Source organism: Motacilla alba, chromosome 4A (assembly GCF_015832195.1).
Source record: "Motacilla alba alba isolate MOTALB_02 chromosome 4A, Motacilla_alba_V1.0_pri, whole genome shotgun sequence".
Lineage (NCBI taxonomy): Eukaryota > Metazoa > Chordata > Aves > Passeriformes > Motacillidae > Motacilla > Motacilla alba.
This window is the reverse complement of record NC_052045.1, coordinates 18,078,709-18,096,017: the sequence shown is the minus strand read 5'-3', so window position 1 is coordinate 18,096,017 and position 17,309 is coordinate 18,078,709. Positions and strand designations below refer to the sequence as shown.

The 17,309-nt window shown below is 47.1% G+C and overlaps 2 protein-coding genes across 5 annotated transcripts in view; both read left to right on the top strand.

Annotated features, from left to right (window-relative positions):
* The first annotated feature begins 1,235 nt into the window (after positions 1-1,235).
* LOC119712921 (rho-related GTP-binding protein RhoG-like) lies at positions 1,236-11,834 on the top strand. Of its 3 annotated transcripts, none has more exons than XM_038164791.1 (3): positions 1,236-1,314; positions 3,628-3,850; positions 9,655-11,834. In XM_038164791.1, exon 3 carries the CDS (start codon positions 9,676-9,678, stop codon positions 10,249-10,251), a length of 576 nt encoding a protein of 191 aa, XP_038020719.1. In that variant the 5' UTR covers positions 1,236-1,314; positions 3,628-3,850; positions 9,655-9,675; the 3' UTR covers positions 10,252-11,834. The 3 variants fall into 3 exon arrangements, with proteins under 3 accessions (XP_038020719.1, XP_038020722.1, XP_038020720.1); XM_038164794.1 differs by having other exon boundaries at positions 1,242-1,314; positions 3,628-3,708; XM_038164792.1 differs by lacking the exon at positions 1,236-1,314 and adding an exon at positions 1,515-1,757.
* Positions 11,835-14,188: 2,354 nt separating this feature from the next.
* TAF1 (TATA-box binding protein associated factor 1) overlaps positions 14,189-17,309 on the top strand; it is a 29,475-nt gene continuing 26,354 nt past the window's right edge. For both annotated transcript variants that reach the window (XM_038164789.1, XM_038164790.1), the window contains exons 1-5: positions 14,189-14,371; positions 14,661-14,778; positions 15,351-15,467; positions 16,264-16,383; positions 16,971-17,044. In XM_038164789.1, coding sequence (XP_038020717.1) covers positions 14,249-14,371; positions 14,661-14,778; positions 15,351-15,467; positions 16,264-16,383; positions 16,971-17,044 — 552 coding nt within the window. In that variant the 5' untranslated portion in view covers positions 14,189-14,248. The remainder of the gene's footprint in view (positions 14,372-14,660; positions 14,779-15,350; positions 15,468-16,263; positions 16,384-16,970; positions 17,045-17,309) is intronic.

The following is a 17,309-nucleotide window of genomic DNA, read 5'->3' as shown; positions in this document are numbered from 1 at the left end:
TGTTCAGAGCCCAGCACCCTCCCTGACCCTGGCATTTCTGGGGCAGGACACAGCCTTCCCTGCCTCTTCTGGGGGTGCTGAGCCCCGGGCTGAGCTGAGCTTAAGCTCTCGCCGTCTCCCTCACCCGGCGCTGAGGAAGCCGGGCTCTGCGGCTTCGTCGGGAGACGGTGACCGCGGACACGGGGATGTCACCGCTGCCGACAGCTCCAGCGGAGCCGTGCCGTTCGTGCACGGCCCCTTAGAGGCGTGAAACCGCCCGGGGGAGCAGCGGGATGCCGAAGGCGCCCCGGGCCAGGCGGGGGCTGCGGAGGCGGGGGATCTCCGCGGGAGCTGCGCTGGGTAACGGGGGGCGGCGCACGCCATGGACCGGAGCATTCACCCTCGTGAAAAACCCAACAATCTCCTGCCACGGCGCCACTTAATTGGACAGTCTCGTGTAGAGAAAGCAAAAGCAAACGAACATTCACTTTTGCCATTCTTTCCTCTTGCTAGCATTATCTTTATTAAGGCTATATTGTCCTTATTAAGGATATATTTTATGTATTTGTGGCTGTGTACGCGGACACGCGTGCGTATTTCTGCTTGTGGGTTTTTAAGTGAATCTACTGAGAAATCATCCGAAGCCAGACCAACCCCCGTCGCTCAAGATAGATTCGGACAACGCATCATTCCAAAATAACGAATTTAGCATCGGCAGGATCGCAGGGGCGCGGATGGCGGGGCTGTGCGGGAGCCGGGCAGCGCGGCCGCAGCCCCGAGGGGACGCCCCGCTCCGCTCTGCCCGCTCTGCCCGCTCTGCCCGCTCCGCCCGCCCCGCTCCGCCCCGCTCCGCCCGCTCCGCTCCGCCCGCCCCGCTCCGTCCCGCTCCGCCCGCTCCGCCCCGCTCCGCCCCGCTCCGCCCCGCTCCGCTCCGCCCCGCTCCGCCCCGCTCCGCCCCGCTCCGCCCGCCCCGCCCCGCTCCGCCCGCCCCGCTCCGCCCGCCCCGCTCCGCCCGCCCCGCTCCGCCCCGCTCCGCTCCGCCCCGCTCCGCCCCGCTCCGCCCCGCTCCGCTCTGCCCGCCCCGCTCCGCCCGCCCCGCCCCGCTCCGCCCGCCCCGCTCCGCCCGCCCCGCCCCGCTCCGCCCCGCCCCGCTCCGCCCGCCCCGCTCCGCCCCGCTCCGCCCCGCTCCGCCCGCTCCGCCCCGCTCCGCCCGCGCCCCCTGCTGGCTCCCCCTGCTGGCGCCTCGGGGAGCGGCGGCGCGGAGGGCGCGTGCGCGGGGCGCGGCCGGGTCGAGGGTCCGCGGGGAGCAGCGGCGGCCGCGGGGCCGCGCCGGAGGTGAGCGCGGGGCGGCGGCGGCACGGCCGGGGCGCGGGGGTGGGCGGGCGGAGGAGCGGCGGGGCCCGGAGAGCCCAGGGGGCGGGTGGGAGCGCGGCGGGCCGGGCGGGCGGCGGGGGAGCGGCCCCGGCGGGCCCCGCGCGTGGCCGCGTGCGTTCCCGCCCGGCCGTGCCGGAACATCCTCCGCGCCCGGCCCCGGCCGCCGCGCTGACAGCGGGGCGCGGCCCGCGGCCTCTGCCCGCCCGGGCGCCGCGGGTCCCGTCCCGGAGGAGGCTGCGGCGGCACCTGTCCCGCCGGGACGCGGCCGGCTCCGGGGCAGGGCAGGGCAGCCCGGGGGTACCGGGGGCTCCGCAGCCGCGTGGCGTGCCGGCTCCTCCGTGCCCGGAGGGCTTTGGGAAGCGGGATGCGCGCCCCGGCTTCAGCGCCGGGCGGTGCGTGCGGAGGTGAATGTGGCGGGCGGGGGCCCGGCGGTGCCGGGGAAGGGTTCGGAACGAGCCGTTCCGCGCTCCGGGGGAGTGCGCGGAGCGGGAGCGGCCCCGGGCGCGGCAGGTCGCGCTTTCCCCCTTCCCGCGGTGCGCCCGGGCTGGGCTGGGCTGGGCTGGGCTCTTCCAGTGCCACCGCGATGCTAATCCTTACCAGGAGCGCCGCGACAAATTTAAGGCGACCTCTGCTCCCAGCGAGTGTCATAAAAAGTTGGCACAGGATGAGGTAGCCTTTGGGAAGGCCCCTCGCTTCACTGCTGAGAGTGAGGATAGGTAAGGATAGGAAGGTTGGATTTGTTCTCCAGAAACTGGCAAAGTGCTGTCTCAAGGAGAACAGTGCAAGGTGGTGACCTAAAACGCTCTGGGAGGTGCCAGGTATTGTCTCATTTAGCAGCTGCCACGGAGCTCCCCTTCTTCAGCTCTGTGGTTCTCTTCTACACGCTGTGAACTTTCAGTTTTATAACAACCTGCGCCGAGTTCCTGCTTAACCTCAAACCCCGAGAAGCAATGCTGCTTTTTATTTGTCTGAACTTCTCTCTTTCTGTTTTTTTCCCCGGTGTTGTTTTCTGGTTTTGTTTGGTTTTGGGTTTTTTTGGGTTTTTTTTTTCAGGAACCTGTGAGTAATCAGTATCTGTTTATTCTTTATAAATGCTTGTGATTCCCACCATGATTACTCTGAGTTATAAAAATCTTTAAATGCTTTCATTTAAGTGTTTTTATGTGTACCTTATGCTTGCAAGGTGTGTCCTGGGTTAGGGCGCAGTACTTCTTGTGGCAGCATCATTAGCTCTTTGCCCCAAGCTCATTTTTTGATTTTTAAAAAGGTCACGTTCTCTTCCGTGTAAGATGTAAAATACATCACTTGAAGGCATACTTTGGAGCCAGTTTGCCATTGTTCACCGGCGCAGCGGTTTTTCTACATGGAATTCAAGATTATGAGATGTATTTTAGATTATTATTTCCATTAAAAAAACTTTTAAATATTATTCATAGAAGGAACTTTACAGAGATCCTGGAAAATCAACAAAATATGCGGTTTGCAATTAGTAGGAGGAAACTGAACGTGTGGTTTGATTTGCTTATGTGATGAGGCTGTGATTCTTTCTGGGGTCCAAAGTATTTTCACACAATCCGGTGCCATGTAAAGATTTGTACTTTTACAGGGAATATTTTTTTACTTTTCATGCCAGTATGTGTAAATCTGATGGACTGCTGAGAGACTTCTTGACTCTGGTAACTTTTGCTCACATTTTAGAGTTGCAATGCTTGATGCAAATGAGACTTGGCAATGGTTGCAGTATTGTAGTGCACAAGCCATGATAAAATACACACTGAGTGCATGCATTAACTCCTGTCTTAGTCATACCAAAACTCTTTGAAAAATTGGTATTGATTGAGAGCGCATTTTTATTTGTTTTTGTTTGGGGGGATTTGTTTGTTTGTTTGTTTTGGTTTCTGTGTTTTGAGTTATTCTGGTTTTGTTTGATTTTGTTTTGGTTTTGTTTTTGGTTGGGTTTTGTTTGGTTTTATTCTTTGTTTATTCTTGTTTGTGTTTTTATTTGCTATTAAATCTCCCTCCCCCTGCCCCCCCCCCTTCTTCCCAGTGAAATCTGGGGGTGGAGGAGGAGGACTCAGAGAAGTGCAATGCACTGAAAAGTGTGGAGGGGCTTTTTTTTCTCTCGGAAAGAAGCTTAGATTTTCCTGGTGTAACATTGCCCTTCATGTACAACAGTGGCTTTGTTACAACTGAGACTGCCAGCAAATGCCAGGTGACAAAAGATGATAGGAAGACACACTAACAGTTTTTTATTTTTCTTTTTCCCTCAAATAGGAATCAAGAATGCTTAAACTGGATTTATCATTCGTCCTGCAACGAACCTAAAACGCCTCTCCACAAAACTTTATGTCTGAGGTACCGTTTGTTTCTTTTAGCCAACAGTAGTGACTAAGGTCTTGTCAGAATCGATGGAAGCTGGGAAGGACATGGTTATTAACTTTTTATGAACTGACTGTGACCCCCAGGACCTGTGCAAGTTGCTTGGATCACCTAGGAGGTGAGTTAGTGAGTGTGGGCACAGCACCCTGCAGCCCTGGCTCCTGTTCTTACACCTTTGCTGTGCTCACCATCACAGGGTCACTTGTGCTCAAGTAAACTGCGAAGAGTCCCTGTCTCGATTAGTCCATGCCTCTGCACGTGGTTGCAGGAGGGAAATCCAAGTTTAATACTCTGCAGCTTTTGATTATGGCAGGATATGTCCTGTTCATACACTGGGGATCTGGATATCTACTGGAGTCTTGGGTTTGAGTTCCTGTGGGCTGTGCAGCTGCACCTTATCACAGTGTTATCGCATCAGCTGTGCGTCTCTTCCATGAGCTAATGCCCTTTGGAAATATTAATGATCCATTCAATATCCTGGATTCATGGAATTTAAGGTGTTTCATGTTTGGTCACTAATATCATTGCTCTGCCATAAAATCTGGAGTGTAAGTGCCTGTAGTAAGAGGTTTGTGTAGGTGAGTTGCCCAAATACCTCATGCAGGAGACTTCATTTTCACTGTAGATTCCTAAGAAATATTGCTTATGTGAGTTTCATCCCTGAAAAAAAAATAAAATCCTTAAATCAAACCAATTTCAGCCTAATTTGACAGAGGTAGAGATTTAAAAAATGTTATTTGAAAGGTTTTGAGGGGTTTCTTTTATTTCCTAGAAACAGCTTCTTGTGTCAAAAGGCATGAAGGCCTTTCTAGCATTGGCACTGAAGGAGCAACCAGTGAGAATTGCACTCCTGTTGTGTGCTTGGGAGCTGAATTTTGGGCAAAGAGCTTGCGAGAGAGCAAGCTCCCTCAGTTCAGTCGTTCACATGGAGCCTGGGTGCTGGACTGCGCAGTTCCTGCTGTGCTGCTGAAATCTGCCTTCCCTTGTGGATTTTTCCCCTCTCTGCAGCCGCCCAGACTGTTGCAGTTTTGTTTCTCCTGCAGGTAAATGGCAGGACAGAAAGTGGTGTAAAAACTTTGAGAGGCACTGAGAAGTCCAAGTAGGTCATTCATTGCTGAAGGATATGAGGGATGAGGTCTCCTATTTAACTTTTTCTGCTCTTTCTTGGCATGCATTCTGAAAGCCTGGCACTTCTCCATCCCTTTGGCACTTGCCTAAAACAATGGCAAGTAAGCTGAGCTGTTGTGGGATAGTAACAGAGTCTTGATTAAATTGCTGAGAGCCCCTTTCTCTTCCCTGCTAGGGCTGGTGGGTAAGCTGCACATGTGAATTAACTCCTTTGCATGGGTGAGGATGGTGTGATATATTTAGAACAGCCTATCCACCCAGTTCTTTGTTGAAAGTTCCTGCCTGACTTCATGTTTCAGGCAGACAGAGTGAATTGTGTCTGATCTAGTTTTTGTTACTGAAAGATGAGCAATTAAATTGTTTCCATTTCTTAATTTCTGCCTACCCCTGGTAAAGCAGGATCGGGTTCTCCAAAACAACAAGGGCTTGATGAAAGTGATGAGCAGAACGACACAGCTCCGTACGGCTGATTTCAGCTGAATTAGAGAGTTTTCTGCTCAGTTTTGGCCAAAATGGGGCCCTATCTAAACTGTAGAGAGAAGGAAGGAAGAGCTGACAAACTCAGTGAGAGTGAGTTTATCAGAGAGAAATATCAGAGCTAAAATCCACCTAACAAAGAGGCATCTGATGGTAGCAGAGCAAAAGCAGAGGCGTGTCCTGCTAAGAAGTAGTTCTGCAAAGGGGTTTTAGAAGTGTAGGAAGTATAAAAAGCATAAATCTAGAAAACTACAAAAGGATCCAGGTTCCTGTTTTCTCTCTGTTTTCTGTCACTGTATTCCCCCTTCCCTCAGCAGACAGGGAACTTCCCTTCAGGAGTTTTGAAGGGAAGATCTAGAAGTTGTTTCTCTGCCACAAAAAAAATTTGATGCAACGTGAAGTTGCTCTGTGTGTGTGTTCCAAGTAGTGAGTTTCCCCAGCAAATGTTCGTCTGGAGAGCAAACTGTCCGTGTTAATGATACCAGAAAATGCTTAATTAGGTCAGAAGAGGAGCAGCTCTTCAGATGATGTCTTGACATGTTGAAATCTTGCACATTCCAGAGGAAGTGCCAGGTGTGCAGGCAGTGAAGTCAGACTTAGCAGCATCTTCTGAGAAGGGAACTGACCCAAACAGGGAATGCCAGTTTTCAAATTCAAAGTCATTGATGGACAAGATAGAAATAACTCTTATCTAAGTGTTTTTGCACAACACATCTGCATGGGGTGATTTGGTGTGGGTTTTTTTAATCTTTTTTTTTTTTTCTGGTTGTTTTTAAAAAATTATTATTTAATTTGAAAATTATTCCCATTCTGCTGTAACTGCTATAACTTCAACTGCAATAAAAGTCCTTTCTCTGCAAGGACTAAGGAACCCGGATTACCTCTCACTACTTTGGATTTTCTGTTCACTTGTTTCTCTTGCTGCATAACCTTTCAACTTGACTTTGAAGCTTGTGCCCAGCTTTCTGTTTCTAAACTGGGTTTTTTATGTATTGACGTGTTAATCTGTATTTTTCGTTCTTTCAGTTCTTGTTACTTGTCATATGTGGAGTTTTTCTCTCTAAAGTTTCCCCAAAAATTCTTTTGAATGTCACCGTAAAAAATCCCAAACAAACCCTAAACCAATTTTCCTGCTCTTGGTAATTTTTGTTAGTAATTTTGTTTTTGGAGTATGGGATTTTTTTTTCAATGTATATTTATATTTAGATAGCATGCAGTGCCAACTTTACAAGGGTGATTAAGAAATAGGAATTTTCCATGCAAATTTGAGCCCAGGCTTTTTACTGTCTTATGAGAATTTTATTGTAGGCAAATTGTTTGCTAAAAAAATAATTAGAGATTTCATACATTATGAGTTATTAAGTACATGGATTTAATAGAAAAGACCTGATGGAGGGAATGTTAGTTTGCTTGGTTGTGACTTAAATTAAAAAACTGTTTGTGTTCCATATATAAATCTTTAACCAAACTACCCTTTCTCACAATGTAGTTTTCTGGAGTCAGGTAGCTTCTTTCTCCTCTTTATTTTTTGATTAATTTATCTAAATTTTGTGTTTCAATACAAGGAATGTGTATCCTGGTGTGTGTTTGTTTTTCTGTATTGCATATGCCACACACGATTCCTTTCAGCTCAGGCAGCCTCCTTTAAAGGGGCCCTTCAGAGAATCATACTTAAAAGCCGACAAGCTCTTTAGCTGTGTTTGTGTAGTTAATACTTTGCCCAATGCCTTGGCAGGTTTGCCTGGAGTTACTTCCCCTTGCAAATACTGCTCTTCTAAAATCCCAGTTTCGGTGAGGTAATTCCAGGTATTAGTGCCCTGAAAAGAGCATTCATGTTTCAGGCTTTTTTCGTTACTTTATTACCGATTTCCAAATTGAAATATCTAATGAGCTCTGAAATAAAACACCAGCAAAGTAATCTTTGGGTAACACAGTTTCATTAGATATTTTGAGTCAGATTATGTTAGCTGCCGATGGTCTGGGGTACAGGTGGCTTTGCAGTTTATCCATTTGGGAAGCTGTGTTGCCTGAGGGTGCTGGTGTGATGTCCTTCCAGCCAGTGCCATCACGTGCAGGCTGGGGTGCAGTTTGGGGATACCCTGTCACTCTGGGCAGAGCTCTGGACACAAGTGCACAGAGATTTAAGAGATCTAAGTCCCTGTTTGGGTTTTAAAGAGAGATCTGTTTACAAGTGCTTGCAATTTGTTTATTTTAGAAGCCAGAGGTTGGGCATATAGAAGGCTTTGTGTATCATCTGGTTCTTCATGAGACTTTTGTTGCTGACTTAGCTCTGCCATCTCTGTGATGTCACTTGTTACTGACTGGCCAAAATGAGTTGTCTGTCGCACACACATAGTTCATTTGGGAAAAACCCCTTTGCTCTGGAAGCAGTGGTGTTGGTCACCACTCAGGTTTCTGGCACAGCATGTTCGGGTGCTTCAGGGGTTTGGTGTAAGTGCAGGAATGGGCTGTAAAACCTGCCCTGTGTGCTGCAGCCCAGCCAGGCTGTGGCAGCAGTAGCAGCACAAGGTGGTTCCTTCCCACCGTGCGTGGTTTCCATAGTGTCTGTGCAGGTGCACTGATGCTTCCTCACGCACTGTGTGTTGCAGTGACAGTCAGTGTCACTCCAGTTGCCTGTCGCAGCTTTGTGCAAAGCTTCAGGTAGCTTGTTTTCACTTCGTTCAGGAGACTCGTGTGCTCCCAGAGAGAAGGTGGATGCAGGTCGGATTTAGTCTAAAAGGACAAAGCTGAGGCTTAAATGGGAATGAGTTGTTGATTTGTTTGGGTGGTCTTGAAGTTCTGCATTCCCTTTGCTACTTTGATGGTGTTGGAGCTGAGATCTTCCTGGAATATGGAATCAAAATAGTTTAGGTTGGAAGGAACCTTTGAAAGTCATCTGGTTCAACCACCCTGCAGTGAGCAGGGACATCCTCAACGAGATCAGCTTGCTCAGGGCCTCATCCAGCCTGGCCTTCAATGTTTCCGGGGATGGGGCAGCCACGGTTTCTCTGGGTAGCCTGTGCCAGTGCTTCACCACTCTCTCTGTAAATAACTTCTACCTTATATCTAATCTAAATCAATCTTTTCTTAGTTTAAAGCCATTGCCCCATGTTCTATCATAACAGGCTGCTAAAAACTTCTTCCCACTATTCTCTTCTGTTTGAAGCAGGGTATTTTCTGCTGGTTGCAAGTTGAGGATTACTGATAGTACCTCTAAGGCATTTGGGTGAGAAGGCAGATGCAAGTTCCTTCTTGTTCAGGCTAGCAGTGGAAGCTCCAGCACACGAGAAATGTACAACAAATGACTGCTTGTACTTAGTGCCTTGCTATTTTCAAACTTCTTGCTGTTCATGTGATGAAAGTTTAAAATTAATTGTTTAAAATTAATTTTAAACTTTCATAGACTGTATCAGTTTGATTGTCAAGCCTACCTTTCACATATCAGGAAAGGGATATGGAAAACCTCCAAGTGTCAAGTATCTCCTGAGTAACAATTCCCCAGGAAAGCTGTTTGACTGCTGATCGTTTAGGACATGTATTTTTCTCATGCTCATTATTTAGAGGACACCAAGTAACTCAAGCCTATTAATTAAGTCCTGCTTGTTCTGTCAGTGATTAGTGAGTGTAATCTGTTCTTGGCTTCTTTAGTAAAATTCTTTATGGATTCTAATCTGGGTTACTATGGCTAGTTAGATTTCAAAGACCAGCTTTTCTTGAGCATGCTGCTTTCTGAACCTTTTATCTGATGTCCTGTAAATAATGTAGTTTGTTCAGGACTGATTGATCTGAGTGTAGAGAATTATTATTGTAAATAGTAGCAGTGCAGCCCAGAAATTAATATCTTGATTTTATTTATAACTTTTGGACCTTTCTTGGTGGTAAACTGTTCAGATAGCAGACTGTGTAGGCAAGTGTGAGTGTTGGAGTGTGTGTGTGTGTGTGTGTACAGAGGTGGATGTGTGAACCTACAAACGACAGAGTATCTTGTTACTGGGTCACAATCCCTTTCCACTTGCAGGTGCCTCTAAGGACTTGTCCTTTTGCCTGTGGGAAACAGTCTGGCAGTAAGGCAAGACTGTGGGAATTTGGCTAATTTGTACTTACATGGTTGGAATGCAGCCAATTGTCACTTAGCTCTCCACTCACTGCATCTCCATTGCACTATTGTCTTTCTAGCCCCCAGCTCTTTAGATGGCTCGAGACGCTGAATGTGATAAGAAATCCTCAGCTATATTAAAAACACTTGCTAAAGCTGATCTTTACAGTGCCCACCCCTGAGTGTGCTTTGCCTGACTCCTCTCTTCTTGCTTTGAGCAGGACTTTGTTTCTGGGTGAAGAATGCAGACCATAAAGTGCGTGGTGGTCGGAGATGGCGCGGTGGGAAAAACTTGTCTCCTCATCAGCTACACCACCAATGCCTTCCCAGAAGAGTACATCCCTACTGTGTTTGACAACTACAGTGCCCAGATGACCGTGGATGGGCGGACAGTCAGCCTGAATCTCTGGGACACTGCGGGCCAGGAGGAGTACGACCGCCTGCGCACGCTCTCCTACCCCCAAACCAACGTCTTCATCATCTGCTTCTCCATTGGCAGCCCCTCCTCCTACGCAAACGTCAGGCACAAATGGCACCCTGAAGTTTCTCACCACTGTCCAAACGTCCCCATCCTTTTAGTGGGCACGAAGAGAGACTTGAGAAGTGACCTGGAAACGGTTAAAAAGTTGAAAGAGCAGAGCTTGGCTCCCACTACCCCGCAGCAGGGGACTTCACTGGCTAAACAAATTGGAGCGGTCAAATATTTGGAGTGCTCGGCATTGAATCAGGAGGGTGTTCGGGAGGTGTTTGCTGAGGCTGTCCGTGCAGTTCTGTATCCTGTGACAAAGAAGAACACAAGAAAATGTGTCTTATTGTAGTTGCCTTGGGTGATGGATGTTGGAAGTTGACTAGAATCTTGGAGGGCTTTTTAACGAGTTAAATTGAAGATTTGCATCTTGCACTAACAGCTCTAAGCAGAAATGGTTTATACAATGAATATTCTCGCAGTCTTACTGCTTCAGGGAAACTGAAACGGAACAGGTTTTTTTTTTTTCCAACTGAGAGGTCAAATACCTACTCTATTTCTAAAGTTCCAGTCTCCAGCTTCTCCAGGGATCACTTGATTATTTTAGTAGGGGAAAATAAAAGAGGAGACGTCTTTGAAGCCACTTCTTTACTAGATAGCCATCAGTTACTAGATTTGCTGAAAAGCACAAATCCTGATAACTTTGCTTTAAGTGTAGCTGCTGCTTTTCCCATCCTTTATTTACTGATTGAATTTGTTTTACAAACAAAAGTCTAGCTGTCCAGTTGTTTTGTCAATTTAAAGCTTGAAAACTATTTGTTTACTTGCAAAAAATGCCTGAACTATTACTGAGATTCACCTTGTAGTGAACTGTGATTGATTGTATGAAGAGTTAGCATTAGGCATGGTTAATGCATGAGCAAGACCAAGGGAATACCTGCAATGATTTATTAATAGAAGCAGGAGCTGATTTCTCCTTATGTAAAGAACTTAGAATAATGATGACTCACTCAAATGAGTGATTTTCATAGTTTTGAGGTGGAGAAGTGGAAGAGTAGTTTAGATTCAAGTCTTCCATAATCTTCTAAACTGAGATTTTATTTCACTGTCCAAAGAGACTTTGCACCCTGAGAACAGAGTTTTAACAATTACCTTCTCAGGCTGACTGAGGTATTTGGGATGACACTTCTCAAAATGAGATTTTCAGTGAAATCCCTTTGATGAATCCCAGAGACTTGGCAGCAACCTGTTTGCTCTTGAGGAATTAATTGCTTCAATTCCTAACATTCTTGGGACCACCATCTGAGACTTTTATGGCAAATTCCTTCGTTGTTTTTCTGTGAGAAGGCTGACAGAAAATTTGGAGGTTCTATTCACAGGAACCTGTGCTTCTTCCTATTTTCAGTTCAGTCTGTAATGGTTAGCCAGTCACTGGATAGGATTACCTGGGCGGTTTTTTCCTCTCCTGGATGCTCAGTTCTTAGGAACTCTTTTTAACTGAAGTTCTATTTACATACTTTTTAACCTTCTTTAGCAGCTCTAGTAAGTGGCAGCTGGCTTTTATTTTCAGGATGTGCACTGTTCTTTATGTGTGGTTCCGGGGCCAGCTGAGGAGTGAGCGCATGAGCCCTTCCTTAGACTCAACCTTCCAGCTCCGTGGTATGAAAGCAGCATGCTTCAAAGATACTTTGTGTGAAACCACTGGTGCTGGACTGGGCTTTGTTGTCTGAAGTTGACAGTGCTGTCTTTGTCTGGCTGCAGCCTCAATTGGTCATTCAGAACTTGCTTCTTTCTTGTGATTCCCACACATGCAAAACTGCACTGGTGTATACCCTGGTCAGAAAAAAAAAAGTGCCTCATTTTAGCAAGATAAGAGAAAATACATCAACAAGGTTATTAGGGATCTTGTGTTAATTTGACCTTGCTTTATCTGATGCTGGCAAAAATACCAGGTGGATAGCAACATTTGCATTTGTGCCCTAATTCCACTATTTGGATAGAAATGTTGGTCTTTGTGCCCTAATTCCACTATTTGAAGAGGATGTGCCTTTCTTCAGCTGGTGTAACTGATGCTGACGCTAACTGCAGTTTTTTTAATCTGAGATGTGCTCATTTTGGTGCTGCTTTAGCCAATTGCCACCCACAGATTATAAACTGCAGTTAATCCAAGTACTGGTGCCTGTGGTTAGTGAACCAGCACAGGGTTCCAAACGCTGAGCACAGGCAGTACCAAAACACCCATTCTGCAGGATGTTTGCAGAAGCCTACACTCTGCACGTTGTTCTTCACCAAGTGCCATTGCCTGGAGTGTCTTTGTGTCTCTTGCACTTGCAGAGGAAGTGCTGTTCCAGATGTGGTTCCTGCCCTGAAGGCTGTGAGGGTGTAGAGAATTCACTGAGATAACCTCTACTCACCACGTTCTGCCTTTGCTTTAGCTGTAGGCCTTTAGTGTGGGCTGGGCTTGCAGGCAGCAATTAACTTTGTGCCTTGTAATTCAAGATTATTTTCTGTAGGTAAATTTCAATAACTGAGTAAATAGACTTTATCATGTTTAAAATGTATTTATTTAAGCCAGTGCACGTGGTTTGTTTTAATGCTGGTCAGACCTAAATCAACTGCCTAGTGACCCTGGTGCAAGCCCATAACCTCTGCTTTATTCAGAAATGTACTTCTAAAAGTCTGTGATATGTTTGAACTAGTCTTAAGAGGTGCCTGAAATTAAAAGTCTACCTTTTTTTTTTTTTTTTGGCTACATATATTTGCAGTTTTGTACTGAAGTTACTACTGTTTTTAAAAGTTTTTACTTTTTTATATACTGAAATCTTTTAATCCTGTGCCTTTTTGTGGTTATTCCTAACTGAATTACATGCATTTCGTGGAGAAGAAATCTTGTGAGCAAGTATTATTGCACAACCCCTCCATTTCTGTAGGCTCAAGCAGCCATCCTGGAGTGAACTGGAAGAGAGTGTAGCGAGATAAAATTCAACTACTTAATCAATTTATTTGATTGGTTACACTGTTGATTACATTATACCGGAACACCTTATCCCCACTTAGATTACTTAGCAAATGGATTGCACAACGGTGCTGAGGAGAGTAACATGATAGTGATGAAAATGAGCAGAGGGAACTTTGAACCATCAAAGACTTTTTACTCACTTAGGAGAACCTGGTTATTTAAATGCTTTGTATTTCTGTCACCCTCTGAAGGGAGGAAGAGTCCTGGCTAGTAGCTGGTTTCCTCCTCTGCTTTCCATGAGGGTGAGCTTCAGGACAAATCTTTTCCTTTCCTTTTCCAGCAAGCTTTTCCTTTCAATGGGCATTTTCCTTTTGTGATCCTCCTTCCTTCCCCCCCAGAATTCTTGGTCCTTTTTTTGTTAGTAGTCCAGTGCTTCAGTTTACAATCAGTTCTGTTTCTTCCATGCTTTATTTTTCTTCTGTGGGCAGTTGAAAAATACAGACTTCACATAATCCCATGGCTGGATTTTGTCTTGTTTTGGGAGGTCAGAAAACTCAGTGTGGGTTTCCTGAACGGTTCAAGGTCCTTCGGTTTGTTACTGAATAGAGATGCAATGTGTCTGTCTTCAATCACAGAAGAGACTCACTGTGAAGACACAGGTTTGAACCTTTGCTTTGTGAATGATTTCTGAACTACTTGGGTTTTTTTTTTAAATACAGCTGAAGCTGAGCAGTTCAGGAATTGTGTGTCCAAAGGATATCCATGAGGTGTGCTTAGATTTGGAAGTGCTTTCTTCAGTTTACAGCTGTAGCTATTTCTATGAAATTTAAACTAGAAAAACCTCCCTGTGCTTTGTCTCCGGGTGCTAAACCTCACTCTGTGGAAACCTTGGTGCTGCTCGGGCTGACCCCAAGAAGTGGATGGATCTCAGAGGGGTCCCGACCCCCAGAGTGGGCAGCAAGGACCACCCATCAGCAGTGGGAGCCCAAGACTCTGAAGTGTGGTACCGATACATACACTGGCAACTTGATTTTATGCTATAAAATAATTTGTATTGCATCTAACAGTTTTAAAGGATCTTTTCCTTTTTTTTTTTTTTTTAAATAAATTATGCATAATGACATTGTAATAAACCTTTCCTCACCTCTCTGGCTGTCGCATTAACTCGCCCTGCTGTTTGTACCGCACCTGTGCTGAGGGAGCTCTTTCCTGTGGGAAGCCGGAGCCGCTTCCTGGCGCAGTGAAGGAATTTGGGAAGGGCGGAGCGCCTGCGCGTCCTTGCTGCGGCGCGGGGCGGGGCCGCGCGGGGGCGCTGTGGGGCGCGGTGGGGCGCCGCTCCCGGGGCCGCTCCCGCCGCCGTTTCCGGCCCGCTCTCGGTGTCGGGGCGGCGATGTCGGACTCGGAGAGCGAGGAGGAGGCGGATGGCCGCGCCGAGCCCTTCTCCCTGGCCGGCTTCCTTTTCGGCAACATCAATGAGGCGGGGCAGCTGGAAGGGGACAGCGTCCTCGACAAGGTAGGGCCGTGTCGCTCCGGCGAGGCGCCGCGGGCGGAGGGATGGGTGAACCGGGGTGCTTGGGGCGACCTGTGGGCTGTCCCGGGGTGACTCGGTTTGTGCCGGGATGAGCCGGCATATCCCGGGCTCCGCTGGGGTGAACCGGGATGTATCGAGGTGCTCGGGGCGTCCTGTGGCCGGCCGGGGTGTCCCGGGGGATGCTCGGGGCGGGCCCTGGGGCCGGACCCAGCAGGCGCCCGAGGGGCTCGGCCCGGCCCGGCCCGGAGCCTCCCAGCTCTGGTCTCCCCAGGAATCCAAGAAGCACCTGGCCGGGCTGGGCGTGCTGGGGCTGGGCAACCTCATCACCGAGATCACCGCCAGCGAGGAGGAGAGCGCCGAGAGCGAGGGAGCGCACCTGGACGAGGAAGGTTTGGCGCTGGGATGGCTGCGCTTGGGTAGCGGAGGGGCTGCAGGATCACAGCTTTTGCCGGAGAGAACAAACTGCGCCCGGGTCTGCAGGGAATATCGAGCTGGTCTCTGGTCAGAGGCCCTCTGTCAAAGACCTTCCCTTCTCCACCTCGCCAAACAGAATCCCACAGTAGCTCCCGATCAATTCTGCACCTGTTCCCTTCTATTTTTTATGAATATTTTTTCTTTTACTTCTCTTTCCTCCTTCATAAATGAGTTTAGTCTGTGTTTGTATTAAAGAAGCCTACTTAGCGCACAGTATTGTAATATCTCTTTCTGAACTTGTTGAACAGTTTTCATAAGTGATAAGTGCTCCTTGTGCTAAATTTGGTTGCTTACCAATCTTTTAGGGGAAATTCAGAGCCGAGAGAGCTTTTGATTTTAATGAGGGGAAAAGCACTCTGGTGGGAGATGCTAATCAGATAGGTTTTTTTTTTTTTAAATAAAGGAAGCATAGCAAAGGTTTCATAAGTACCTAGTGAAGTCTGATGTAACTAATATAAATTAGGATAAAGTTTTGTGTTTCTCCCAGGCTGGGTTAAGAGCACAGAGGATGCTGTTGATTACTCAGACATCACTGAAGTGGCAGAGGATGAGAGCCGTCGGTACAAGCAGGCGATGGGCAGCCTGCAGCCAGCTCGAAGGCCAGGTAAAAGGGACCAGCACTGCAGTTCTGCCTGTAGGAGCCGTTCTGGGGCATTGTGCTTTTTCACTCCTTGCTTCAAGAGCCCAGTATCAGCTTTTGTGAAACTCTCTTCACTGGATGAAGCCACTGCTTGCTGTCTTCCTCTTTTAAGGAATCAGTTCCTAATTGGAGTCATGTAAATCTTAGTATCTCTCTCCTGTTTTACTCTTGATTTTTTTTTAAGACTCTGCAGAAGGTACCTTGGTTCTTTTGTTGGTCCCAGCTATCTCTGTCTGTATTCTGGCCCAGAATATGCTTTCAAAAACAAGCAGCTTTTCCATTTCAGTAGCTGCTGGTGTAAATGCTGCATCTTGGCATATTCTTTAAAGGTGTCTTACACTTAACCTTTCTGGTGACTTTCTGTGGTTAGTGAGATGTAAAGGTGATTTTGACTTTTTAACCCACATTTTCTTTATTTGTTCTACAAAGAGTGAGTAAAAGGTTGTGATAGCAGAATATATAAACACATAAACGAATTGTGAGTAAAAGGAGGACATAGCAGAATATATAAACGCACACAGATTTTAAATGCTTTCATCATCTTTCTGTCAGTTTCTCTTTGTCCTTCCTTCCTGGTATTTTTAAAATTTACATCTTGCAAGTGAGCTTGTGCAGGAAGCTGAACTGCTAAGAGTTTTCATCTAGTTACAAGATGAGAATGGTCTCTATGCCATCAGGTTTGAAACAGAAGAAATGGAGAGGGTGCCTGGTTTTGTTTTATTATCTCCTTAACCCATGGTCTTGTCTCCTGCCTGGTTAGATGAAGATGAGGATGATTATGATGCTGACTGTGAAGACATTGATTCCAAGCTGATGCCGCCACCACCACCACCTCCAGTACCTGGAAAAAAAGAAGATGAAAAGGATGCAGCTGCCACTGGTGAGTGAGGACTTCCTTCTTCTCTGGCAGTGTGAATGTCTGAAGGAAGCAAACGCTGCTGTGTAGCAGTTCTGCGGCACCGCACCCAAACTCGGTCTGCAGGCTGCATCTGAAGGTGAGTGTTCGTGGTGTTGCAGGATCGCCTGAAGCCTTGGGTGAAGTATTGTATTTCCAGTGACTGTTGAAATACCTGTATTGACAATGAAACTGTTTTTTTATCTCATCCTCTCAGTTGTGGCTGGGGAATTCACCTGGAACGCTTAGGATAAAATGAAAGGTTAAACCAGAATGGTACTTAGAATGCCTGCACAGGCTTAATTTTTGCATAACTTCATATAAACAGTAAATGGGGCACTATTGGGTTATGCTAGGGGAGAGGGAGGAGACCTGTTTGTTTATGAGGCCTTGTTCTATTGTAGTATCTGAAGATGGAGACGGTATCATTTTGCCCTCCATCATTGCTCCTTCCTCTGCTGCCTCCGACAAGGTGGATTTCAGCAGCAGCTCTGATTCTGAGTCAGAGATGGGACCTCAAGAAGCCAGGCAGGCAGAACCCAAGGAAGGCAAACTCACACTTCCTCTTGCAGGAATCATGCAGCGAGATGCTACCAAACAGTTGCCAAGTGTTACAGAGCTCTTCCCAGAATTTCGACCAGGCAAGGTATTGTAAGAGATCCGTGGAGGAGATGTGTGTCATGTAAGCCCTCTAAATATTCATTGTTCAGTGTTTAGGGGTATCCACTCTGTAATCACATAGATGTTCTTGCTCACTCAATACTTTCTTTAGTTTCTGTGTGCTGCTGTTTCCATATTGATTTTATCTAATAATTTTCCTGCCATTTGCAGGAATCTCTTAGAAAGCATCCTATAGATCAGTGTGTGAATGTTTTGCTGACCATAGCAAAGGCCTGTTGATTTGATACTTT

Excerpts from the sequence above, each read along its gene's own strand:
- LOC119712921 (XM_038164791.1), top strand. The coding sequence starts at position 9,676 with ATGCAGACCATAAAGTGCGTGGTGGTCGGAGATGGCGCGGTGGGAAAA.